The sequence below is a fragment of the Pipistrellus kuhlii genome, unplaced genomic scaffold (assembly GCF_014108245.1).
Source record: "Pipistrellus kuhlii isolate mPipKuh1 unplaced genomic scaffold, mPipKuh1.p scaffold_m20_p_62, whole genome shotgun sequence".
Lineage (NCBI taxonomy): Eukaryota > Metazoa > Chordata > Mammalia > Chiroptera > Vespertilionidae > Pipistrellus > Pipistrellus kuhlii.
Genome location: NW_023425565.1, coordinates 1,255,123 through 1,281,632, shown reverse-complemented (window position 1 = coordinate 1,281,632; position 26,510 = coordinate 1,255,123). Strand labels below are relative to the sequence as shown.

The window sequence follows — 26,510 nt, the reverse complement described above, 5'->3', positions numbered from 1 at the left end:
CCTCCAGCACGTTTTAAGGCACTGGATGAATTACACCCCCTCTGAATGAAAGGCGTGGAACTGCTTCTGCTTCTCTGACTCACACTGTAACAGTTAGTGATACACAAGTGCACCTCTGCCCAGCAGTTCTTAACACTAGAAATTCAAAGTCTTAACAATCTGACCTCATTTCCTCAAAGGAACAGGCGCATTCTGGGCCCACACTACTTCTCCACCCACCATTCTCATACTTATCTCTGTTTTCCCATAAACTATTTTCCTCTTTCCTGGACTCTCCTTCCCATCACGTTCCCAGGAATGTGAAAGCGCCTGCACATCCTCTAAGGTAGGGGTGTCGAACTCAATCAGAGAAGGGGCCAAAATCTAAAATCAAGCCTAAATCGCGGGCCGAATGGTTTACTGAACAGTCATAAACTGTCATTGTGATGGAAACGCAGCGGAGTGCAGTGATGACAGCGCGGTGCGGGCCACATTGCAAGGCCTGGCGAGACGGATTTGGCCCGCGGGCCTTGTGTTTGACACATGTGCTCTAAGGCCTTCTTTCACAACGGCCCCATGTCCACTGCCCCATGTTAGATCTTTCAGCAATGGCTCTGAATCCATGTCATGTGAGAAAGGCAAAGAAATTACTAAGTGAAAAGTTTTCTTTGATAATCATCAGTTGTATATCTTACTCATATAAATCCTCATTATATTCTCTAATTGTTATCTTAATTATTCCATTCATGCAGGTAGTAAGGTCTTACCTTGCCTAGAAGTTGGGAACATAGAACTGTTAAACATCTAAAGATTTTTTGATAGAGGTAGTGAAATTCTAAAGATAGGAAGTAAACTTTGGTAATTAGCTAAAACTGTGCTAAATAACAATTACTCTAGAAACCCAATTGCAAAGGATATTTTACGTTTATGTTGATTCTTTAGATGAAGAACAGGTAAGATTCTTCCAAATTTACTTACAACCCAATTCTGAAAAGATAAAAAACATGTATTTATTATATATGTCACAAATAAAAGATTAACCACATTTCACAAATATAACTTTAAATTTTATTGTTTAAAGTATTACAAATAGTACCTTTCCGCCCCCCATTGACCTTCCTCCAGTCTCCCCTACCCCCTGTTGCATGCCTTCATCCCGCCCTCCCTCCCCCCGCCCCGTGTCTTGTGTCCATTGGTGTGCTTATATGCATGCACATAACGTCCTTCGGTTGACAAATATAACTTTTTTAAAATCCTCACATGAAGATAGGTTTACTGATTTTAGAGAGAGGGGAGAAAGGAAAAGAACGAGAAAGGGGGGAGAAGGGAAACATGGATCGGTTTTCTCCAGCTTGTGCCCTGACTAGGAATCAGACCTGCAACCTTTTGGTGTATGGGATGACACTCGACTCACCTCAGCCACATGCTAGGGCCACAAATACAACTTCAAACAGAATTAACGGCATGGTCTGCCATGGTTACTGCTGGGTTTAGTGTTCTGATAATGAAATGAGCTCCCCCCCCCCCCCCCCCCCCAACGTATGTGAAGAGAGAAAACCAAAAGGACAATTGGGGCATGCAGGAAGCTACACAAAAGACACCAGTTGTTAGTGACACCAGCAGCATGGCAACAGGAGAGGACTTCTCCTTGAAGTTACAAGACTTTGGACAGCCATAATTCAAAGCAGGATTCCCTGTGTAACACACAAACAGCTCCCAGGGATCTATGCACTGAGACATCTAAAGGGGGCATGTCAGAGTGAGTAGGAAGAGGGAAGACGGGTGAAGGATAGCCAATGGACATGACAGCCGTGAAGGGTTGGGGTAAATATAGAGGCACGGGAGAAGGTCAGAAAACAACTTCGAGATCATTATTTGGCTGAAGGTCCAGAGGAAATGCCTGCCTCTACTTTCAGTTTGTGGTCCCTGATTGGGGGCTGCCTAGAGCCCGATCCAGAAAGGGAGTGGAGGAATGTGGCAGGGAAATCAAGACAGAAGGGGGAAGGCTGCCCGAGACTTCCCACTGCACCATTGGCGCCTCCGCTGCCTCCTCCGGGCCCTGGGCTACAGCTCCTGTGGGAGAGAGCCCTCCGGAGGATGCGCTTCCTCACAAAATGAGCGAGGACTGGAGGAAGCAGGGGAACAGCGCGGTGGGTCTGGGCTGATAAAGGTCTGATGCCAACATTTGAGCTTAATGTTGCTCATAAGCCTCTTCTACCCGCTACACAAGCAGAAAAAAGAACGGTGCCTTTGTCTCTACTCCAGCAGACTCTGTATGAAGCCAAGCAGGCTGGGGAAGATACATCAGGATTCCATTTATATCCTGCATTTGAGCAGCCTGATCCTCAAAATCTAGGTCAGATGCTCTGTGGTTGTATATACCTTTTAAAATGTTGAAGACTTCCAGTTCTATGTATGGACTGACATCCCCCTGCTCCCGCTGTATCTTTGAGAGGCTACCCCATTGTGCTGGGGTCACTAGATACAGTATCTGAGGAAGCTATGGCTCACAGTGACTGGAATACTGTCTTGAAGGCTTGTCTCCCACCTGGGGATTACTCATTATGGAAATCTAACTGGGCAGAGCTTAGTACGGAGCAGGCTAACAGAAACCAAGCTCATGTACCCATTACAATTACTATGCTCATGGGCACCGGACCTCATGGGGCTTTGCAGGTTCAGTTAGTGTACCCCGTGTAAGCTTATCAGCAAATAAATGTATGTGCCACCAAAGCCTGGAGGCAGCTGCCAACAAAGGGGAAAAGTCTTTAGACATAAGCAAAATTAAATTACCATCAACATCAAACCACTGGGTCAATTGGCCAGCTCCTGGAGTTGTTGAATGGCTATATGAGGCTCATTCTCCAACTAAGGTTTTAACTTCTTTCCATGATTCGGTTTCCCAGCTAATAGCTCAAGCCCGCCTTCCATCAGACCAGTTAGTGGGCCGAGACTCTCACCTTTACCAGGTATTAGGCAGATACAAATCACAGCTACAATGAGGTACAACTCCACGCTGGTTAGAATGAGTATTATTAATAAAACAAACAACAACAAGCGTTGGAGAGAGGTCATGGATAAAAAGTAACCTACATTTACTGTTGGTAGGAATGAAAACTGTTGGAGCAACTATAAAAAACAGTATCGCAGTTCCTCAAAACATTAGAAATAGAGCTACCTTATGACCCTACAATCCCTCTTCTGGGTACCTTTCGGAAAAAATGGAAAATGTGTTTATAAATATGTATTGTATGTTCCGCTATGTTCACTGCAGTATTATTCATGGTTGCCAAGACATGGAAACGATCTAAGTATCCTTCGGTGAACGACTAGATAAAGATGATGTATATACATACAATGGAATACTGTTCAGCCAAAAGAAAGAATGAGCTACTGACATTTGGGACAACATGGATATATCAAGAACTGTATGATTTCATTCATATACAGGGCATAAAAAGCAACAAACATAAACTCATATGTTATCAGAGGGCAAAAAGGGTGGGGGAGGGTGAAGTGGGTAAAGAGGGTCAATATATGGTGATAGAGGGAGACTAGACTGGGTGGTGAGCACACAATGCCATATATGGACAGTAGAGACCTGTCTCCAAAGTTTCAGTTTTTCTCTCTATAAAATGGAGAACTGTGCTTGCCCAAGAGTTGTATAAGCACTTTGAAACCATAAAGTACTATGTTCAAAGTACTGTCTACTAGTATGTTAAGATAGCAACTGCTTTAGACATGACACCCAGTCTGTGGTCCTAGGATTGGGTTCTTGGGCTAGTAAGAAAAGACTTACTTTGTGCCCTGGTACTTCTGTCCCTGGCACAGCTTTCATATGGAAATCCATCATTCCCATCTTTTCCAACAAGTTGGTGTTGCTCATTACTGATTTTTCATTATTTGCTTGTGCTTCTTCTCTCTCTCGGGCCAATCTGAATCAAAGAGAAAATATAAATAAATCAACCATGCTATTAATGGAGCTTCCGTTTTATTTTTATAATATAATATAATGCTGTTTAACTTTATAGTGATCATTTAGAGTCCGTCAATTTTCCCTTTCAATTTAAGCACTTTTGCATTTTGTCCCTTCTCAATCCCATCTTCCTCAGAGGAAGAGGTATCTTTCAGAGCCCAGTCAGCCAAGTTGGGATTATTCCTATCTTCATCACGAAGAGAATGCTGATTCAAACTCCTCACCTTATGCAGGCCTGAACTACTGTGCTAACCAATCACTGCTGGACTCTGCCTCTGGCCTGTTTTCTAACATTCCACCTTCAGGAGCAACTGTCAGGTTTATGCTCCTGAGGCACATCTGCAGGCACTTCAGGCCAGCGGACTCTGAGTGCTTGCCTTGCTCAGGACTGGGGCATCACTTCCTGTATCCCGTAGACACAAAGTGCTACTGAATGAAAGTCTCACCACTACCCTGTTCCCAACTGAAGAACAAAATCAAATTCTTACCTGTCCCTTCAGACCACTCCCTCAAAACATGCCTCCTGCCTGCCACTTGCCTTAAGACCAGTTTTTCCTTGATGAACAAGGTTATCAATAACATTAGTTGCTCCATCTGTACATTCCTAAAATGTTTTTTTTAACTTTTTCTTTCTATTAAGGCACATGTGTCAAACACAAGGCCCGCGGGCCAAATCCGTCCCGCCAGGCCTTGCAATATGGCCCGCACCGCGCTGTCATCACTGCACACCGCTGCGTTTCCATCACAATGACAGTTTATGACTGTTCAGTAAACCATTCGGCCCGCGATTTAGGCTGGATTTTAGATTTTGGCCCCTTCTCTGATTGAGTTCGACACCCCTATATTAAGGTAGTATTATGTGTACACATCTTACCATTGTCCCTCCCCCACCCCACTCCCATTCACGCCCTCACCCCCCAATGTTTTACATCCGTTGATTATTCTCATATGAATGCATAAAAGTCCTTCGGTTGTTCTCGTATTTCTCCCACCTCTCCCTAACTTTCCCGCTATAATTTGACAGTCTGTTTGATGCTTTACTGCCTATGTACCTCTTTTTGTTCATCAGTTTACAATGTTCTTTATTACCCACAAATGAGTGATATTTTTCTTTCATTGACTGGCTTATTTCACTTAGCATAATGTTCTCCAATTCCATCTAGGTTGCTGCAAATGGTGAGAATTCCTTTTTTTTTAATGACAGCATAGTATTCCATTGTGTAGATGTACCATAGTTTTCTGACCCAAACATCTGCTGACAGGCACCGAGGCTGTTTTCAAATCCTAGCTATTGTAAATTGGGCTGCTATGAATCTAGGGGTGCATATAGCCTGACTGGTGTCTCTAGTTTCTTGGGATATATTCCTAGGAGAAGGATTACTGGGTCAAATGGGAATTCCATTTTTAGTTTTTTGTTTTTAAAAAAATATATTTTATTGATATTTTACAGAGAGGAAGGGAGAGAGATAGAGAGCTAGAAATGTCAATGAGACAGAAACATCGACCAGCTGCCTCTTGCACACCCCCTACCGGGGATGTGCCCACAACTAATGTACATGCCCTTGACCAGAATTGAACCTGGGACCTTTCAGTCCGCAGACCAATGCTCTTCCACTGAGCCAAACCGGCTTCGGCCATTTTTAGTTTCTTAAGGAAAAAACTGTTCTCCACAGTGGCTGCACCAGTCTGCAGTCCCACCAGCGGTGTAAAAGAGTCGTCTCCCCCTCCTCGCCAACACCTGTCCTTTGTTGATGATAGCCATTCTGGCCGGTGTGAGATGATACTATACTGTCATTTTGATTTGCATCTCTGATGATTAGTGACTTTGAGCATGTGTTCATATGTCTCTTGGCCTTCCCTGTCTTCTTTAGAAAAGATTCTATTTAGGTCCATTGACCATTTTTTTATTGGATCATTTATCTTCCTTTTATTAAGTTGTATAAGCTGACTAGAGATGTTGAAGATTAAACCTTTATCAGTGGTATCATTTGCAAATATGTTCTCCCATACAGTGGGCTTTCTTGTTATTTTATTAATAGTTTCTTTTGCTGTGCAAAAGCTTTTTATTTTGATGTAGTCCCATTTGTTCATTTTCTCTTTAGCTTCCATTGCCCTAGGGGCAGTATCAGTGAAGTTCTTTTGGCATATGTGTGAGATTTTGCTGTATGTGGATTCCTCTAGTATTTTTTATGGTTTCCACCTCTTATATTTTAGTCCTGTATTCATTTTGAGTTTATTTTTGTGTATGGTGTAAGTTGGTGGTCTAGTTTCATATTTTTGCATGTATCTGTTCAATTTTCACAACACCATTTATTGAAGCGACTGTCTTGACTCCATTGTATGTTCACGCCTCCTTTGTCAAATATTAATTGAGCAAAGTGGTTTGGGCCGCTATCTGGATTCTCTATTCTATTCCACTGGTCTATATGTCTGTTCTTGTGCTAGTACCAGGCTGTTTAGAGAACAGTGGCTTTGTAATACACTTGAAATCTAGTATTGAGATCCCTTTATTCTTCTTTCTCAGGATTGCTGTGGCTATTCGGGTTCTTTTTTTTTAATTCCAGATGAATTTTTGGAAAGTTCTTTCTAGGTCTGTAAAATATGCTGTTGGTATTTTGATGGAGAGTGCATTGAATCTATGTTTTATCTCTTGAAAGTTTCCAAACTTACACATAAAATACCTTCAGAATCATAAAATACTCAAATAGCTGTTACAATGCCCAATGCCTTGTACTTAATCACCAGACTAATCTTATGCCTCTCACACAGGAATTTCCTACTACCTTTATCTTTATATGACACTAGCATTAACAATCAAAAATAACATAAGCAACTTAGTAGTATCTATTCAAATTTTAAATGTATGTAACTTCAGCAACTCTTCTGGCTGACACAAACTCCAGAGGAAGCCTTGCATTATGCAGGAGCCATCTATGCAGCATCTATTATACATGTCCATCAGTGAGGTATAGCCAACTTCACTGTGGGCCAGCTATTTGCCAAAATAGGGCTTAACAGAAGTTACAGAAAACTGGGAAGATCTACATCACTGCAGAAGATTGTATTAAAAAGATAACACAGGCATATATTTTGATTAAAATATGCACATGTAAATGCATTGCAATATCTTTATTGGTAGAGTTTGGGTTGTGAGGAGAAACAGTTGAGAGTGGATTTACTAATACCACCTATAATAATAAAAGTGTAACATGCAAACTGACTGAACAGCTGAACAGCAGAACTACGGGACCACCTTCTGGATGAAGCTGGGGCTGCGAGGGCTGAGATCCTTGCACAAATTTCATACACCAGGCCTCTAGTATATATAAATAAAAGCCTAAGCGACCAGCTTACTGTTCAGTAGCTATGATGTGCAATGACCACCAGGGGGCAGATGCTAAACACAGGAGCTGCCCAGCTGTGGTGACCTCGAAGTTATGCACCCGAAACCCGAACTGGAACTGGAGAGGAGGGAGACAGATTCCAGGGTGCGTTACCCAAGAACCATCCTCTTGTAATGCAGGTCCCCCTGGGGGATGCCGGAGAGCCCGTTTCGGCCCGATCCCTGTAGGCCAGGCTGAGGGACCCCACCAGTGGGCCTCTAGTAATAAATATCATTACTCAGCAGTTTTAAATCAATTAAGTCAATACACAAAACCATTTATAAAATAAAAGATACTGTTTAAATTCATATAGAACAAATCTTACCTGTGCAAAAAACTTTCTTTTGCTATCTGAATTTGTAGTGTTCCACCTTTCCATTTTGTGTTATTTAAAACAGACATACCTATAGAGTAAATAATTATTATCCAATTACATCACAATGCAAAAATACATTTCAGAATGTGCCTCTTCTAATTATTTAATACCAAGAAAAGTAGACTTGTTAATCATGAAGAGAGACAGAGAAAACAGAGCAAGGAATTTTATTTTAATCTTTTTTTTTTTTTTTTTTTTTGAGCCACATTGGCTGGGCCCAAACCCACTTTTAATTCTTTATTAAGACAAGTTGTTTCTGAAATTTGGGATCTGATTCCTGGTAATTTTTTAAAATCACGCAGATAAAAGTTAATGCCTTAAACAAAAATAAATTCACAAGAACATATTTTAAGGCTGACACTTCCAAGGGTACGATCTATCTATCTTTATACAACTATGAGCAATCAACCTCAGCTAATAAAATTTTCGGAACAGTAACAGAAAACTGACCACAAAATTGGTCTTTACCATCCAATGCCACAAAGCCTTACACACTTTCCAGGTTCCTGGAAAGTTTTTTTGTTTTTTTTTAACAGAGAAGAGGGGAGAGGGCTATAGAGTTAGAAACATCAATCAACTGCCTTGTGCATACTTTCTACTGGGTATGTGCCTGCAATCAAGGTAAATGCCCTTGACTGGAATAGAATCTGGGACCCTTGAGTCCGCAGGCCAATGCTCTATCCACTGAGCCAAACCGGTTAGGGCTCCCAATACTTTCTTAAGAGCCAGTCTCCCTACAAAGCCCTTGATGGGAAGTCACACTGGGCTTCCAAGCTCGGTCACCGCTCAGCTCCCATGTACGCAGCCCTGGTGCGGGGCTCCACCAGGCTGTGATCCTGAGCTACAAACACACCTGAAGACCAGGTGCCCCATGAGCTGCCTGGAGAGCCTTCAGAGAACAAGCAATGAAAGGGCTTGGATCCTGGTCTCACCTAGACCACTTGCTAGTGCAGCCCTTACATTCCCTACCTCCCAGTGTGACTGGAAGATACGAATGAAGCAAATGTGTAAACTATAAAGAAATACTTGTTTGCTATTTGTTTATAAAGTAATGCCAGAACTCTCTGGTGAATGAGTGACCTTTCTTTACTTCCCACACTAAAACTATAAAATGTCAACGCAATTTTCCCAAGGTGAACCACAGGACAGTGGAGTTATGTAGCTCCCCACTTTCATTTTTCACCTCATGCTAGTTACCTCTGTGTAACTTCCAAACAAATTAGCTGCAAGTGACTGAAGTATACTATGCCCTAATAGTTGCTTTTTCTAAATATTTGCTATCAGATTCCTTAATAATAACCACTAACAGAGGGAAAACTATATTGGTAGATACTATTTAATACTAAAATTCTATTCAATTTAATCTTTGCAGTTGCAGTAAATTACAAGGCAAACAATATCTTTTCTATACATTGGATAAGCAAACGGGAGCTTAGAAGTTTAAATAACATGCCGCAGGTTACATGTCAAAGCTGCTGTGTTCTTAACCATGACTCGTTAAGGGTCGTGGAACAGTAACCGATTAACAAGAACCTGACTATTCAGCTTCTAAACAACGAGAATTCATCACAGCATCAGTGGCAACATGGGTTATCTTCCCTTTCTTCTTCAATGAAGAACACAATTTTACTAAATTTCTTTCTACATATATGTTTTTTTAAAATTAACTTTTTAAAGCTAGAGAGGAAGGGAGAGGGATAAAGAAATCGAAAAATCAATGAGAAACATAATCTATTGCCTGTCTCCTGTATGCCTCCCACAACCCGGGCATGTCTCTGACCAGGAAATGAACCTGTGACCTCCTGGTTGATAGTCAACCACTGAGGCGCAATAGCTGGGTGTGTGTGTGTGTTTTTAATATACACTAAACTTCTTGATAGAGATTCTATAATTTCAAGAATACAGTCTTACAAGGGCATACACTAAGCCAGCCTCTCCTAACAGCATTTCAATACAAGAAAATAACCTCCCTAAGAAATGAACTCACAAGGAAAGGGGAGAGGGATTTGGCATAGTGGGATATGTGTAACAGGCAATTTCTATGAAAGTTTTGTTTCTTGTCCAAAATACTTTAGAATACCATTGCTGAGCAATACCAGTAGCAATGTGCTACCACAGGACTGCTGATGTCACATGGTACGAAACTAAACCTGCTGATTTACAGGATGCTGGAATTCTTTTGATCATAGCTGTTCCTCTGGATGACTTAAAAATTGGCTAAGATTTAGAGCGAAGTTATTCCAAGTTACACAGACATAAACTGGCAAGTCATAGGGAATATCTTACATTTTCTCAGGTCTGATTCTGCTACTCTGATGTTGATATATGCAAAGACTTTCTGTGGGTTTCCTAAAAAACAGAAAAATATATTTATTTAAACTCTTATCCAGGAAACAATATAAGTGATTACATTTATAAATTTAAAAAAATGAACTCTTGGAAACAAGCTCTTTCAAAGAAAAAAACTTGTTTATTTTTCACTGGACTCAAAGATTGAAACTTTGTAAGTATGATTATTAAAATATTAAAAGAAACAAACAAACAAAAAAAAAGAAACAAAAAATGTCAAATGGTCAGTTGATTATGTTATGATGTTATGTTGTTATATGATTTTATATTAGTGACATTCTTTTTAATAGGACATTTATTGAGTATTAGAATTTTAGCTCTAAAAACTGAAAGTTACATGTTTCAGAAATCAGGTGTTTTAGAATGTAGAATATTTTTGAACTCAGAAATTATTTTGAATAATTCTGGGAAAGTTCCACATCATGAATTACACCTCCAGGCTTGGCGTGGAGCACACAATGATATACAGGTGCTGACATTAACCTCTGCGGTCCCTTTATTTTGTGTTAACTTGAGTTAGACCTGCCTTTACCCACGAAATACCATAAACTTACCTTGGTCATCTTTCCGAGTGATGATCTCCACATCAGAAACTTCTCCAAATCTGCTAAATTGGTTTTGCAGGTCCACCTCAGAAATGCTCTGACCAAGGCCACCCACAAAAAGGCGCTTTGTTTCTCGGTTGGCTTTCATAAAGGCTGGGGTACAATCAGTGTGTTCTGGTAGGGAAAATAATTTGAGTTCTTTCCATTAGTTCTTCTCAAAACAACAAAAACAACCCAAACTCACCTTGAACCTTTGATGCCAAATTGGTTGCCTAAACTTTCACTATTATATTGTTCCTAAATTTTATCCCTGGAGATTCTGGTCAAACCCTACACCCACTTTCTCCATGAACCCACTTTGGACCAGGACCTCTGCACAGACACAGGCACGGAGAGATGCTTTCCCAAAATTAGCACCAAAGTGTGCTCCACCCCTGTTACTTATCCACCTAGTCAAGCATTTTGCTTTCATTCATTTATACATTCCTTTATTCACTTGGACGAAAGCGGAAAGAAATGAGGTGTGGCAGGTCAACATGCTAAAGGATAGAAGAGACAGCTACTGTCACAAGAGATGACTGTTCAGGCGAAGAGAACGATACCATGGCTAATACAGGCTTGTTCTGTGTTTTTTGTTTGTTTGTTTGTTTTTGTTTTTGAATTTAAGTATGTGTCAGCTTTGTATGGCATAGTTTGCGTTCATCTCGTTTTTCAGATGAGCAGGAGAGATTGTGTCACTTTCCCGATGTCATTCAGAGAATTAATGAAGCCAAAATTATAAACCAGGTCTAATTCCAGAACCTGTAATGCATAATTATACTAGGAAGGCTGCAGTGTTTGAAGGGGTCGGGAAAACTCTCGGAGGTACTAGGCTGAGGCCCCCTGTGGGACCTCTAACCCCGGTAGCACCCGGGGCGCGGCGCCACACTCGCCTCTCTCCCCCGGAGCTGACAAGTCCTCCTACGGGACCCCCAGCGGCCCAGAACCAACCTAGAGCTCGTGATCCGGGCGGGAGGCACGACCTCCGACTTCCCGGGGGACTCCCTGCCCCACCCTGCGCACCTAGGCTTTTTGCCCCGAAGACCCAAGACCCAAGAGAAGGGACAGTGGAAGCAAAACGGCCGGGTCTCTTCCACGGCCAGACCCACTCCTACCGCGTGGTGCCCACCACCTACCCGCGGAGTCCCGGGCTCCCGGTCACGTGTTCCACGAGGCGGCGCCGCTATTCCTTCCTCCCCGCCCGCCCGCCCGCCTCCCAGGGTTCCGGCCCCCTCTCCGCTCCCGCCGGGGGAGCCCGCCGCGCCGCCGCCGCCCGCCCTCGCCGCCCTCAGAGCTCTGCAGTCGTGCTCACACGCTTCTCACCTAGGGGTGGCCGCCTCTGTTTACCGCGCCTGGAGCAGCTGCGGGCGGAAGTGAGGGCGGAAGGGAAATAACGAGACGCTCCCTTTCACAGCGTCCGGAAGCTACTCCTCAGTGACGCGCCACTTGGTTGCTCCCAACTCCGCCGGCGCGGGTGGGGGGCAGTTCGGTCCTGGGGCTTCGGGTTGGAGCGAACCTACCCTCTCCAAGCCTGGGCAGCGCCGGGAGCAGCGGCTGCTGGGATCGCGGGCGCCCGAGCGCCCGAGGCCGCGTGCCAGCGCGGGCGTCCCGCCGGCGCCGCGCACGCGCTCTCGCCACCCCCCTGCGGGCGCCCCGGTGGTCCGCGCCCGGAGCGCGCGAGGCTTGAATCGCCGGGCGAGGCGCGGGGCCGCCGGGCTGCTTCCCGGGAGCGCCGTGCCATGGACGCGGAGCAGGCCGAGGTCCGCGTGTTGGAAGCCGAGGTCCAGGCCCTGAAACGGGCATTGGAGGAGCTGCCGGCGCCCGCAGCGGCCACGGCCCGAGTGCGGTACGTGGCCCTCCTCAGGCCCCGTGGGCGGGCGGAGCGTGTCCTCTCGGGGTGCGCACCTCCCGCCGCCGGGCCCAGGCACCGAACGCGGGCGGGACGCCGAGTGCCGGCGGGGCCGCTCCGGGAGCCGGGGCGGCGGACGGGAGGGCGGGAGGCCGCCTGGGTCCGCAGCCCCGGGGGCGGGGGCGCTTCCTGGCGCGGCCTGGAGGACAGACCGAGTGCCAGCCCTTCCTTCCCGCGTCATCCCTTTGGGTCCCTGACACTTGGCAGAAGCAGGCGCTGTCCGGTCCCCGGCCTTGAAGTTCGGGAGCTGAGTGCTGCCCGAGGTCTCAGAGGAAGCCTGGCGCCAGGCTGGATGGCGGGCCCCAGAGGCGCTGCTGAGGGCGCAGGGAGAGCTCTGTGCGCTGTGAACTGTGTGAACCCATCGTCTCGAAAGCACGCTGCTCGGAAGCAGAAACTACCTTCATGTTTTCAGTCGAGACTGTTTGACAAGGTGCAGAGAACGAGGTTCTCCCGAGCTGACTGGGCAAGAACACAGGGAGGAGCTGGCAGCTGAAGTTTGCATGCATGTTGGGATCCTGAAGGCAGAGGAAGCGGTGGATGGTGGGAGGGAGAGGGAAGCAGGCCTGGGGAACAAGCGCGCCCCTACACACACACACACACACACACACACACACACCTGGGGAACAAGCGCGCCCCTACACACACACACACACACACACACACACACACCTGGGGAACAAGCGCGCCCCTACACACACACACACACACACACACCTGGGGAACAAGCGCGCCCCTACACACACACACACACACACACACCTGGGGAACAAGCGCGCCCCTACACACACACACACACACACACACCTGGGGAACAAGCGCGCCCCTACACACACACACACACACACACACACACACACACACCTGGGGAACAAGCGCGCCCCTACACACACACACACACACACACACCTGGGGAACAAGCGCGCCCCTACACACACACACACACACACACACCTGGGGAACAAGCGCGCCCCTACACACATACATACACACACACACACACACACACCTGGGGAACAAGCGCGCCCCTACACACGTACATACACACACACACACACACACACACACACCTGGGGAACAAGCGCGCCCCTACACACATACATACACACACACACACACACACACCTGGGGAACAAGTGCGCCCCTACACACATACTTACATACATACACACACACACACACACACACCCCTGGGGAACAAGCGCGCCCCTACACACGTACATACACACACACACACATACACACACAAGCGCTCTGCAGGCACTACAGGTGTCCACAGGTGGGAAGTAATGGCATTACTCGAAGTTGGATAGAAATAGACGTTGGCCTCCCCAATCTGTGTCAGAATCTGCTCTTTATAACAAGACCCCGCACTATTCTATGCACACTTGAAAGTTTGAGAAGTGCCAGGTCATTCTGTGGAGGAAAATAATTTCTCTACTGTCCACAGGATGTTACTGTTGACCAGGATAGCATGCGGACTGGGCCTCCTCAAGGGTCAAATTGGGGAAGTCAGAAGAGTCCATGTGAACTTTGATTTAATGTGAACTTTCTTTTCACTTTGGTGGAGAAGGAAGATTGGTATCTGAAGATTTCGGATCAAAGTTTTTGGTGTATGTGCTTTTTATTTTCATTCCAGTTATAAAGTAAAGAGAAGCCAATTTTTTTATATTCCAAAAGTTAATATTCATATTAAAAACTATGGAATCCAGCATGAAAATTTGTATGGTAGTCTACCTACTTCATGAATATAAAGCAATATGTTTGCCAAATTCTGATGTTATAGCATTAGCAACATTCCAAACCACTGAACAGAAGCTTCAGGGGCCTGGAGGGCTAACCTGGGAGAGGAGAAGGTTAGATGCCATTGCTATGGCGCAGAGAGGAAGAGGGAGCGATGAGAACAGTGATGAGAGGCCAGCCAGGTGCTTTCTCACATTTTCTGCAGTGTAAGGCTTCCCACCACTATAAAAACCTCTGATAGTCACTAAATTTTGAGCTGCGGGTAGAGGCTCTTGCCCATGCTATAAATTTGTAAGGTTTCTCTTTAGAATGAAGACTCATTACAGTAATACAAGAATGGTTTTTAAAGGCTTTTCTACATTTTTCACATTCATAAGCCTTCTTCCCAGTCAGAATTCTGTGATGTTCAGTAAGTTCTCATTGCTGGCCAAGGACTTATGACAATCATATCTGTAATATTTCAAGTATGAACTCTGTGCTGTACAATTTGGCAGGAACACTGATTAAAGGCTTTGTTACTTTTTCTACATTTATAAGGCTCCTCTCCAGTATGACTTCTCTGATGTGTGAAGTAAGGTTGAGGAGTGGCCAACTCATGTGGCTTCCCTTCAGAGTTCTGATCATCAGTCAAGTTTGAGGTCTTGCAAAAGGCTTTGCCACATTCTCTTCATTCATGAGGATTCTCTCTAGTATGAGTTATCTAAAGAAAAGAAAGGCCTGTGGAATGCAGGAAGGCCTTGCCACATTCTCTTATTTATAGGGCTTCTCTAGTCTGAATTCTCTGCTGATGAGTTAGGGTTGATAATGCACCAAAGTGTTAGTGTGTGTATGTGTTATTTTAGTGTGAAATATAATTTTTACCATCTAAACCATTTTTAAGCATACAGGTCAGTGATACATACATTCATAATGTTGTGCAGTTGTCACCACCGTCCATCTCTGTAATTTTTCATCTTGTAAAAGTGAAACTCTATACCCATCTTTATATATAAAAAGCCAGCCACCAGAAAACTGTAACATCCCTAACTGATTTGGCTCAGTGGATAGAGTGTTGGCCTTCAGACTAAAAAGTCCCACGTTCGATTCGAGTCAAGGGCACGTACCTTGGTTGTGGGCACATTCCCCAGTAGGAGGTGTGCAGGAGGCAGCTAATTAATGTTTCTCATCAATGTTTCTTTTTTTCTTTTTTTTTTTTTTTTTTAATATTGTTTAAAGCAGGCGTCTTCAAACTACGGCCCGCGGGCCACATGCGGCCGGCAGAGGAGTCTGATCCGGCCCGCCAGGTTTTTTGGGCAGTGAGCGCAGCCGAGGTGTTACAGTAGGAATTAGTAGTTCATATAGTCCGGCCCTCCAGCTCTCTGAGGGACCGTGATCTGGCCCCCACTTAAAAAAGTTTGAAGACGCCTGTTTTAAAGTATTATATGTAGTAGTACATATATCTTCTTTTTCCCCCCATTGACCTTTCCCCAGCCTCCCCTACCCTCTGTTGCATGCCCTCATCTCACTCCCCCAGTGCATTCTGTCCATAGGTTGTGCTTATATGCATTCATACAAGTCCCTGGGTTGATCTCTTCCCTGCTCCACCCCCCAACATTCCCCAGCCTTCTCTGTTTGGTGCTTTATTGCCTCTATCTTTTCATCAGGTTATAATGTTTATTTTCCATAAATAAGTGAGATCATGTGGTATTTTTCTTTCATTGCCTGGCTTATTTCACTTAGCTTAATGCTCTCCAGGTCCATCCATGCTGCTGCAAATGGTAAAAGTTCCTTCTTTTTAATAGCAGCGTAATATTCCGTTGTGTAGATGTACCATCATTTTCTAATCCACTCATCTGCTGATGGACATTTAGGCTGTTTCTAAATCTTAGCTGTGGTGAATTGTGCTGATATGAACATAGGGTGCATATATCCTTTCTGATTGGTGTTGCTAGTTTCTTGGGATATATTCCTGGGTCAGATGGGCATTCCATTTTTAGTTTTTGGGGTAACTCCATACTGTTTTCCACAGTGACTGCACCTGTCTGCATTCCCACCAGCAGTGCACAAGGGTTCCTTTTCTCCGAATTCTTGCCAGCACATATCCTTTGGTGATGATAGCCATTCTGACAGGTGTGAGATGGTACTATATTGTTTTGGTTTGCATCTCTCGGATAATTAGTGACTTTGAGCATGTTTTCATATGTCTTTTGGCCTTCTGTCTTTTGAAAAGATTCTATTTAGGTCTGTTGCCCATTTTTTCATTGGATCATTTATCTTCCTTTTATTAAGTTGTATAAGCTGCCTGTAGATGTTGGAGATTAAACTTTTATCAGTGATAACATTTGCAAATATGTTCTCCTATACAGTGGGCTGTCTTGTTGTTTTGTTGATAGTTTCTTTTGCTGTGCAAAAGCTTTTTATTTTCATGTGGTCCCATTTGTTTATTTTCTCTTTAGTTTCCATTGCCCTAGGAGTGGTATCGCTGAAGAAATTGCTTCAGCATATGACTGAGATTTCTCTGCCTGTGGATTCCTCTACCGTGTTTCCCCGAAAATAAATCATCTTCCGAAAATAAAACCTACTTATAGGTTTTCTTCTGAGTGAAATATAAGGCATCCCCCCGAAAATAAGGGCCCCCCAGGCTCTGTCTCAGAATGAAAATTAATTTACCATAAACTGGTCGCTAGGGCTGCCCCGACTGGAGTCTAGCAACCAGTGATGTTACGTGGAGTCCTGAAGTCACTGCTGTGTGGAGGCGGAGCGGAGGTAGAAGTAATAGGTGAGCGCGGGGCGGGAGAGAGGAGGAGACTTTCTTAGATGCTTCTAGAATAGGGGTGTCGAACTCAATCAGAGAAGGGGCCAAAATCTAAAATCCAGCCTAAATCGCGGGCCGAATGGTTTACTGAACAGTCATAAACTGTCATTGTGATGGAAACGCAGCGGAGTGCAGTGATGACAGCGAGGTGCAGGCCACATTGCAAGGCCTGGCGGGACGGATCTGGCCCGCGGGCCTTGTGTTTGACACGTGTTCTAGAAGAACAGGAGGATTAGAGCGGACGGGACGCCACAAAGGTGGTGAGTGCTGGTCTGTCTCTGGTGACATTGCCTGATGCTCACGGCTGCCCTCATGATGACTGAAGGTTCTCAGTCAGTGGCAGACCCTGCTCCAGCCCAGATCCACGCCCCAGCAAGCCCAGTGACAGTCCCCAGGCAGGCCCCAGGGAGTAAATGTCTGATAAAGGGGTATGGAGGATGTCTGGTGAAGGTGTTCAGTGGCACGGGGGTGGGGGAGGGGGATCACTTAAAATGACACAGGAGGATCAGAGGGGGCAATCAAAATGACACAGGAGGATCGAAAGGGGTTACTAAAATGGTAATCCCCCCTCTGATTCTCCTGTGCCATTTTGATTCCCCTCTCTGATCCCCCGTTTCATTCTAAGTGATCCTCCTCCCCCCACCTTGATACCCCAATTCCTTTCTTTTACCCCTAGAAATGAGCACAAAAAGAAAAAGCTACTCCGTGGAGTACAAGAAAGGAATCGTGGAAGACTCTTGGGGCCAAAATCTTACTGCTTTCTGCAAAGAGAAGATGTTGAGTATCCGATTGGTCTGAGAATGGTGAGCAGAGTATGGTAACCTCATTGAACAAGTGGACAAGGGAAATGCTAAAAAGCGCAAGTGTGGATCAGGTCGGCAACCATTATTTTCCGAGCTGGAAGACCTGATCTGTGAGTGGGTGTTGACAGGAGAGCAAAGGCTTTGGTTGGAATAGGGCTCAGATTCAAGAATTTGCCCTTGCAATGGCACCAGAGTTTGACATAGCCCCCGAAGACTTCAAAGCATCACAACACTGGCTGGATAATTTCCTTCAGCGAAGTGAACTGTCTTTAAGAAGATCTACTGGTACAACATTGTTTAGGTTAGCAGATACTCAAGTTATTAAGCGAGCACTTGCATTCAAGTCCTTTATTGATGATGCTGACTTCTCTAAATACAATCTTTCCAACATGATTGCTGTGGATGAAACTGTAGTGTTTATGGGCCAATCATCTCAAACAACAATTGAACAGCAGGGTGCCTCCTTAGTATACATTCCCTCCACTGCTTATGAAAGTGCACGTGTTTCCTGTATTTTGGCAATTCGTCTGGATGGCACTAAATTCCCACCTTTAATCATTTCTAAGGGCAAGAAAGAAAAGATTGAACATATTTTGGGCGTTTTTATTTTATTTTATTTTTGTAAATATATTTTATTGATTTTTTACAGAGAGGAAGGGAGATAGATAGAGAGCCAGAAACATCGATGAGAGAGAAACATCGACCAGCCGCCTCCTGCACATCCCCCACTGGGGATGTGCCCGCAGCCAACGTACATGCCCTTGACTGGAATCGAACCTGGGACCCTTCAGTCCACAGACTGATGCTCTACCACTGAGCCAAACTGGTTTCGGCAGGGCGTTTTTATTCTTGAAACTGAAAAAGCCTGGGCCACACAAGCAGTTATAAGGAAGTGGGTCGATTTAATGCTGCCGCTTGTTATGCAAGGGAGCCAAGGAAGTCTGCTAGTCTGGGATGCAGCCAGCACTCACCACGCTAAAGACATTAAGACATTTCTTCACGAAAGAAAAATAGATCAGATAATGATTCCCGCAGGATGATGGCCTATCTCCAGACTCTTGATATTGCAATAAACAAGCCCTTCAAAGACAATTTGAGCATGGAAATTAATGACTACATTGAAAATAGAATGGAGAGAAATCAGCGTGGAAACTTTGTGATACCTAAACTGCAAGAAGTTGTGACTTGGGTGAAGAATTCCTGGGAGAAAATCACTGACAGTTGCATTGCAAATGCACTGCAAGCAGGCTACCTTGACAAGATGTACTCATTTAAAGACAGTGCTATTGCTAAACATGAGGGATTTGGTCCACTGATTCTGAAAGAAATGCAGTCACAAATTCATCAGGAAATTCAGGAATTGGATTGTTATAATGATGTTACAGAAGATGATGACATGATTGTCATTGAATAAATGAGTAAATTCGTGATACTGTAGGATTCACAGTTTGTCTGGTTTGTGTTTGACAACTACCATACTACTGTACCGTATATAGGTAATAAATTTCCTTTATTTTCATTTAACAATAAATGTGTACCGTATTCTTCTTCATGGAAAAATAAGACATCCTCTGAAAATAAGACCTAGCACATCTTTGGGAGCAAAAATTAATATAAGACACTGTCTTATTTTCGGCAAAAGAGGGTAGCTATCCTTTAATTGATTACAGTATTAGAAATACCTTGATATTTCATTCATAGTTTGCTGTGACATTATTTGATACTAGAAGCTCAGTGCATGAAGTTCATGCATGGGGATGGGGAGAAGGGTCCCTCAGCCCAGTCTGCACCCTCTTCCAACCTGGGACTGCTGGCTCCTAACCACTTGCCTGCTAGCCTGCCTGCACACCCCTAACAACTCGCCTGCCTGCCTCATCACCCTTAACTATTGTACTTGCCTGCCCGATCATTTCTAACCGCCTTTTCCTGTCTGCCTGATTGCCCCTAACCAATCACCTGCCTGCTTGATTGCCCCTAACTATCTCTGCCTTGGCCCCTGCTGCTGAGGCTTTGTCTGGAAGGACATCTGGAACGATGTCCGGAAAGTCAGTTGACTCTCTGGTCTAATTAGCATATTATGCTTTTATTATTATAGATTCATTTGGCAGCAACTCATCATTTATATATGAAGATTGCCACCTTTTTCATTAGCTTTCTATATTTAAAGTAACTTTTTTCATCAATCAGTGATGGCAAGTACAAAAGAGCATGTGACAGTCTCTCAGGATATATTTGTTAATATTTCAAATTATAATTAAAGTAACATTTAAAAAAGTCACTACAGAGTTTGTACAAGTTTTTGGTCGAGACTGGTTTGGCTCAGTGGTAGATGGGAACATTATAAACATTTTGACCTAAATGAACAGTTTGATTCTGTAAAATAATCCTGTGATACTTTTTTACAGTTGCTTCAAATATGTAGAAATATGGTAAAATAATTTAGTTAGGTTTATTTTATGTTGCGATTAAAGGTGGCAGTGTCCATGAGCTATGTTGGTTTTGAGTTGCTTTTAATGAGAAGAGAATAAGAAACACAAAATGGGAATGGTTTGAAGAACTTTGTATGTATTAGATGGTTTCTTCTTTGGAGTAATTATTTCCAATATTTGCTTTTTTAGAAAATCATTTCCAGAAATATACCAATCAGATTCTGAAGGATGGGAAACTTCAAAAGATCTAAGAAGTAATCTTGGAAATTTAGAATCAGAACTTCTATTTCTAAATACGCTTACTGGTATAAATATCAGAAAGTACTCCAAGAAGACAGAGAACTTAGTGAGTGCTGAGCTGACAGAAAGGCGTAAGTGTTAATTTTAATCTAGAAGTGGTGTTGAAGCTTTTCTTGTTATGCATAGGAATTGGGTGGGGTGTTGTTGGATTAATTTGAATGTGTGGTTGTGGTAAAGCTGTTTTGTAGGGTGTCTTGCATATGATAGTGTATATAATACTCTTACAAGCTGCCTGAGATAGATATTAAAGGAAACACGATGAAAGGATAAATATTTAAGCAGCTTAATAGTCAAGTAGCAGAGATACGTGATTGTAAGAACATCACCAGCATGCTGACCCGAAAGATGCTTCATCTAGTACTGTACTCCTAGTGAACATAGTCTTTGGCCAAGATAAAAGTAGCAGCTGGACTTTTTACCCAAGAGAGTTTTTCTGGTCTCAATAAGTTTTATTGCCAAGGATCTGTGATGCACTAACAGGAAAGGGGAAGCTATTGGATATCAGGACCTTTGAACAAAGTAGCATTCCCTAAAGAAAGAATCACTTTTGGAAATGTTTCCTGACTTCCATCAAAATAACCCTCAACACTGGGAAGGAGAGAGGGTGACTCTCAGATCGCCTTGGGAAGATTGAGTTGCATGTGAAAGTGAGTGAGGGAATTTAGATACTTCAGGTTCTTGGAACGAAGAGATGGAATGCAGAGGATGGAGAGTGATGTCAGGCCAGGTGTCAGACTTACTAGCACAAAAGTCTCAGTCTTCTTATTTGGAGCCCCAAGTTCACCTCCATCTATTGATGTACTTTATGCTGCCGATTCAGAATGTCTTTCCTGGTATTCTGTGCATAGATGGATTTGATTCTAAGGTTTCCCCATTGCTGGCTGAGGTTTTAGTTTTCCTAAGTCTGCCACGTCAGTTCTTTTCCATGTGATATTAGCTCATCCATATGATTTTTAGTTTCTAAAATTAAGTTCCTCTCATATCTTTCTCTTTCTCCCTGTGGAATTGTGCCATTCAAAAAATACCGTTATTAGCAAATCTAGATGTTGATAAACTCAGAATAGTGGTTATTTCTTGGGTGAGGGTAGAATACAGCCTGGGAAAGGGCATGAGGTAATTTCATGGGGTTCTTTAAAATTGATGTATCTTGACTCAGTGCTGGTTACATGGAAATTTCTATTCTTAACCTTAATTTTTTGGTATAATTGAGAGCTAGAAAGTATAAGTTGATTTAATTCTGTTTCACACAAAAGAAATCAATTTGGTGCAGATTATTCTAGATATTTTCAATGCAAATACTAACATACTTCACACCATATAACTACATGGATATTTGAAGAAAATTGTTATTTGCAAATAAAATATTTGCTTTTCTGTTTAGGTATAAAGAAAGTTCTGCAAAGACACAAATTATCAGGAAATTGCCACATGATTACATTTCAAGTTGAATTTCAGATTCTGGAAGTCCAGGTAAACGAAAGATTATGTTGTGATAACGGAGATTCTATTGCTATGAAATAAAACGCTCTCTCCCTTAGCCTCCAGCAAGGGCTGAACTGAAGAGCAGTTCATGAACCAGGATCCTCTTGTTGCATAATTGTGCAAAGTGGTATCACTTCAAAAAATTTTAAAGTATAAACACAGTACCTGCATGGGGAGGGCTGTTGCTGGGAGATCGGTACATTATTGGAGGGCAGGTTGCAAGAGGCTCCTTGGCTCCCAGTGCAAACCCTGAGGTGCTGGGAGCAGTCCTGGGGTGCCTCCAGTAGTTGTTGATATGCAATTTGTAAGCTTTTATCTATATTTCTGCTTAACAAATTTCCCCAAAATTTAATGGCTTAAAGCAACAACAAAAAGAAAGCACAGCTGAAACTGGTTTGGCTCAGTGGATAGAGTGTCAGTCTGGAGACTGAGGGGTCCCGGGTTTGATTCCGGTCAAGGGCATGTACCTTGGTTGTGGGCACATCCCCAGTGGGGGTGTGTGCAGGAGGCAGCTGGTCGATGTTTCTCTCTCATCGATGTTTCTAGCTCTCTGTCCCTCTCCCTTCCTCTCTGTGAAAAATCAATAAAATATATTAAGAAAGAAAGAAAGAAAGAAAGAAAGCACATTTATTATATCACTCATTTCTTGTGGGTCAGGAATTTGGGGGCAGCTCAGCTGGGTGTTCTTGCTTAGGGCCTCTCATGAAGTTATGGTCATCTGGGACCACAGCTACCCAAACATCACTCTGGGCTGGAGGTTAGACTCCAAGGTAGTTCATGGCTATGCCAGTAAGTTGTACTGGACTGCTGAGACACAGCACAGGAGGAAGATACTTTTGACTAAGATTTTCACATAAAATTGGGAAGCAGCCAAAACCGGTTTGGCTCAGTGGATAGAGCGTCGGTCTGCAGGCTGAAAGGTCCCAGGTTGGATTCTAGTCCAGGGCATGTACAGTGGTTGTGGGCACATCCCCGGCAGGGGGTGTTTAGGAGGCAGCTGGTCAATGTTTCTCTCTCATTGATGTTTCTAGCTCTCTATCCCTCTTCCTTCCTCTCTGTGGAAAATCAATAAAATATATTTAAAAAAAAAATTGGGAAGCAGGCAGAATGGTAATGTACAACACATGGCAAGGGTGGAGTGGAAGAATAAGGCTCTGTTTGACACCTTCAAAGGCTGGCTCTCAGAGAGTGGGATCTAGGCATTATTTTGTGAACTAACTGGGATGGGATTCATGCTTGATAGCAAAAATCTCTCCCAACCTGTTGGTTTTCCCGCGGGGCCTAGCAAGAGATTATGTATAAAAGGACAGGAGCAAGGAGGGCAGGAAGGCTGCCTTGGCTTCAGCACATCAGATCACCAAAGTGGGTACAGACTAGTCTACACCAGATCCTAAGTCCTATGGGCAGGATGCTTACTTGCATTTATGGCCATGTGCTAGGATTCCTCATCCTTGTTCTCAGCCTTAAAAAAAACCCCAAGTTGTCCCTTTTTATATGGGACCGAGTTGGATGTCTGTAATCAGGACCCTGTCTCCTTAGGAACTAGTCAAGATTGCCTGGGCCCGGTTATCTGGATGGGAGGAGTTGGTTTTTTTTTTTGTTTGTTTGTTTTTTAATAAAACTTATTGTTCATACTATTGCAAATGTTCCTCATTTTTCCCCCTCCATTGCTCCCCTTCACCAGGTTTCCACCCTACCCTCTGCCCGTACCTCACCCTCATTGTCCTCATCCATAGGTGCACAGTTTATGTTCAGTCTCTTCCCGCACCTCCCACTCCACTTTTCCCAAGAATCGTCAGTTCACTCCCCTTCCATACCTCTGATTCTGTTATATTCAACAGTGAATATTGTTCATCAGGTTTTTTAATTCTCTTGGTTTTATTTATTTATTTTTCTTTTTTTTTTTTAATATATTTTTATTGATTTTACACAGAGATAAACTGAGAGGGATAGACAGTTAGAAACGTCGATGAGAGAGAAACAGCGACCAGCTGCCTCCTGCACACCCCCCACTGAGATGTGCCCGAAACCAAGGTACGTGCCCTTGACTGGAATCAAACCTGGGACCTTTCAGTCCACAGACCAACGCTCTATCCATTGAGCCAAACCAGTTTCGGCGAATTCTCTTGGTTTTTAGTTTTACTTGTTGATAGTTATGTATTTGTTGTTCATAATTTTTATCTTTATTTTCTTCCTCTTCCTAAAGAACCCCCTTCAGCAATTCATATAATTCTGGTTTGGCGATGATGAACTCCTTTAGCTTTTTTTATTTGTGAAGCTCTATCTGGCCTTCGATTCTGAGTGATAGCTTTGCTGAGTAGAGTATTTTTGGCTGTAGGTTCTTGCTATTCATCACCTTGAATATTTCTTGCCATTCCCATCTGGCCTGCATGGTTTCTGTTAAGAAATCAGCTGACAATCGTATGGGTGCTCCTTTATAGGTTACTACCTGCTTTGCGCTTTCTGCTTTTAATATTCTCTCTTTGTCTTTTTCTCTTGGAATTTTAATTATGATGTATCTTGATGTGGTCTTCTTTGGATTCCTTTTGTTTGGGGTTCTGTGTGCTTCCTGGACTTGTAAGTCTAATTCTTTCACCAGGTGGGGGAAGTTTTCTGTCACTATTTCTTCCAGTATGTTTTCGGTATCTTGCTCTCTCTCTTCTTCTGGGACCCCCATAATTCTGATGTTGTTTCGCTTGTAGTTAGGGGCGATCAGGCAGGCAGGTGAGCTATTGGGAACCAGCGATCCCAGATTGCGAGAGGGATGTCTGACTGCTGGCAGTTGGACATCCGCCAAGGGGTCCCTGATTAGAGAGGGTGCAAGCTGGGCTGAGGGAACCCCCATCCCTGTCCACGAATTTTGTGTACCGGACCACTAGTATAATTATAAGTTAAGTGTATCTTTAGAAATACATTTCTAGTAGAATGCTAAGTCAAAAGAGATGTACATATAAATTCTGATGGATAGTGCCTTCTAAAATGTTTTTACATTTTTACATGTTAAGCAGATTTTTAGAGTTGAGACTGACAAATAAACAAACAATGGTGAAGACACAGCTACCTTCTGTGTACTAAAACATTTATTTTAAACAAAATTTCCACTAGATGGAGATGTTTAGCTAACAGAAAATTTAAATAATTTTTGTCCTCTAGAATGTTGTTATAATAAAACTAGAGGCCCAATGCATGAATTTTGTGCAAGAGTAGGCCTTCCTCCCCTGGCTGCTGGCACCGCCTTCCCTCTAGCCGAGGAAAATTAAATTAAATTAAATTAGAATTTAATTAAAATTCTATATTACAAGGTTCCAAACAAAATGTACCTGATGACATTTGTGAATGAAAGGAAACACTGAAATCCAATATAGGCCACCATAAGAACAGACATAAATCTTGCAGAGTTAGCAGGATCCTTTTTTTGAATTTATATACCCAAATTCTTTGTATTTTTTTATTTTATATTTTAATCTTCACCTGAGGATATTTCTCATTGATTTTTAGAGACAGAAGGAAAGAGGGGGGAAACATTTATGTAAGAGAGACACATCAGTTGGTTGCTTCTTGCACACACCTTGACCAGGACCTGGGATGGAGCCCTCAACTGAGATACTTGCCCTTGACCTAACCCAGGACTCTTCAGTCTGTAGGCTGATGCTCTATTCACTGAGCCAAACCAGTTAGGGTTCTTTTTTTTTAACCCTCACTAGAGAATATGTTTATTGATTTGAAAGAGAGAGGAAAGGAGAGAAAGAGAAATACCAATGTGAGAGAAACATTGACTGGTTTTCTCTAGTATGTGCCCTGATCAGGGATTGAACCCGAAAGCTAGGAATGTGCCCCAACTAGGAATATATGCTATCATTAGTACATCAATTTTAGAAATTATCACCTGAAAAAGAAACTCCGTACTTCTTAACGTCCCTTAATTCCTCTCCTGCCTAGACCTAAGCATCAACTAATTTGTTTTCTATCTTTATGGAACTGCTTATCCAGATATTTCTTATAAATGGAATAATAGGTGGTCTTATTTGATTGTCTTCCTTAACTTAACCTAATGTTTTCAAGGTTCATTCATGTAGTAGCATGTATCCTTACTTCATTCTGTTTTTGGATGAATAATATTCCAGTGTGAGGATATTTGAGGATATCTCATATTTTGTTTATTCATTTATCAGTTGATGGATATTTGTGTTGCTCTCACCTTTCAGCTGTTATGAATAATGTTGCTGTAAACATTTATGTACAAGTTTTTAAGTAGACATATTTTCAGTTTTCTTGGATATACACTGAGTGGCCAGATTATTATGATCTCTGAATGCATAATAACCTGGTCACTCAGTGTATATCCATATAATAAAAGGCTAATATGCAAATGGTCCCTTCAACCAGGAATTTGACCGGCAGTCAAG

At 43.2% G+C, this 26,510-nt stretch overlaps 2 protein-coding genes across 6 annotated transcripts in view; one reads left to right on the top strand and one right to left on the bottom strand.

The window, feature by feature from the left end:
• Positions 1-12,084, bottom strand: part of NOL8 (nucleolar protein 8) — a 43,617-nt gene extending 31,533 nt beyond the window's left edge. For 2 of the 4 annotated variants that reach the window (XM_045575048.1, XM_036420102.2), the window contains exons 1-6: positions 11,971-12,084; positions 10,618-10,782; positions 10,001-10,063; positions 7,664-7,742; positions 3,779-3,914; positions 898-966 (exon numbers count right to left, since the gene is read on the bottom strand). In XM_045575048.1, the coding sequence (XP_045431004.1) occupies positions 898-966; positions 3,779-3,914; positions 7,664-7,742; positions 10,001-10,063; positions 10,618-10,756 (486 nt within the window). In that variant the 5' untranslated portion in view covers positions 10,757-10,782; positions 11,971-12,084. Of the gene's footprint in view, positions 1-897; positions 967-3,778; positions 3,915-7,663; positions 7,743-10,000; positions 10,064-10,617; positions 10,783-11,762; positions 11,864-11,970 lie in introns of those variants that run through there. The other 2 variants (XM_045575049.1, XM_036420103.1) reach the window with 2 other exon arrangements.
• The window catches only part of LOC118708715 (centromere protein P), a 209,647-nt gene continuing 195,218 nt past the window's right edge, over positions 12,082-26,510 (top strand). The window contains exons 1-3 of one of the 2 annotated variants that reach the window (XM_036420139.2): positions 12,238-12,493; positions 20,512-20,693; positions 22,004-22,092. In XM_036420139.2, the coding sequence (XP_036276032.1) occupies positions 12,387-12,493; positions 20,512-20,693; positions 22,004-22,092 (378 nt within the window). In that variant the 5' untranslated portion in view covers positions 12,238-12,386. Of the gene's footprint in view, positions 12,494-20,511; positions 20,694-22,003; positions 22,093-26,510 lie in introns of both variants that reach the window. The other variant, XM_045575051.1, reaches the window with a different exon arrangement.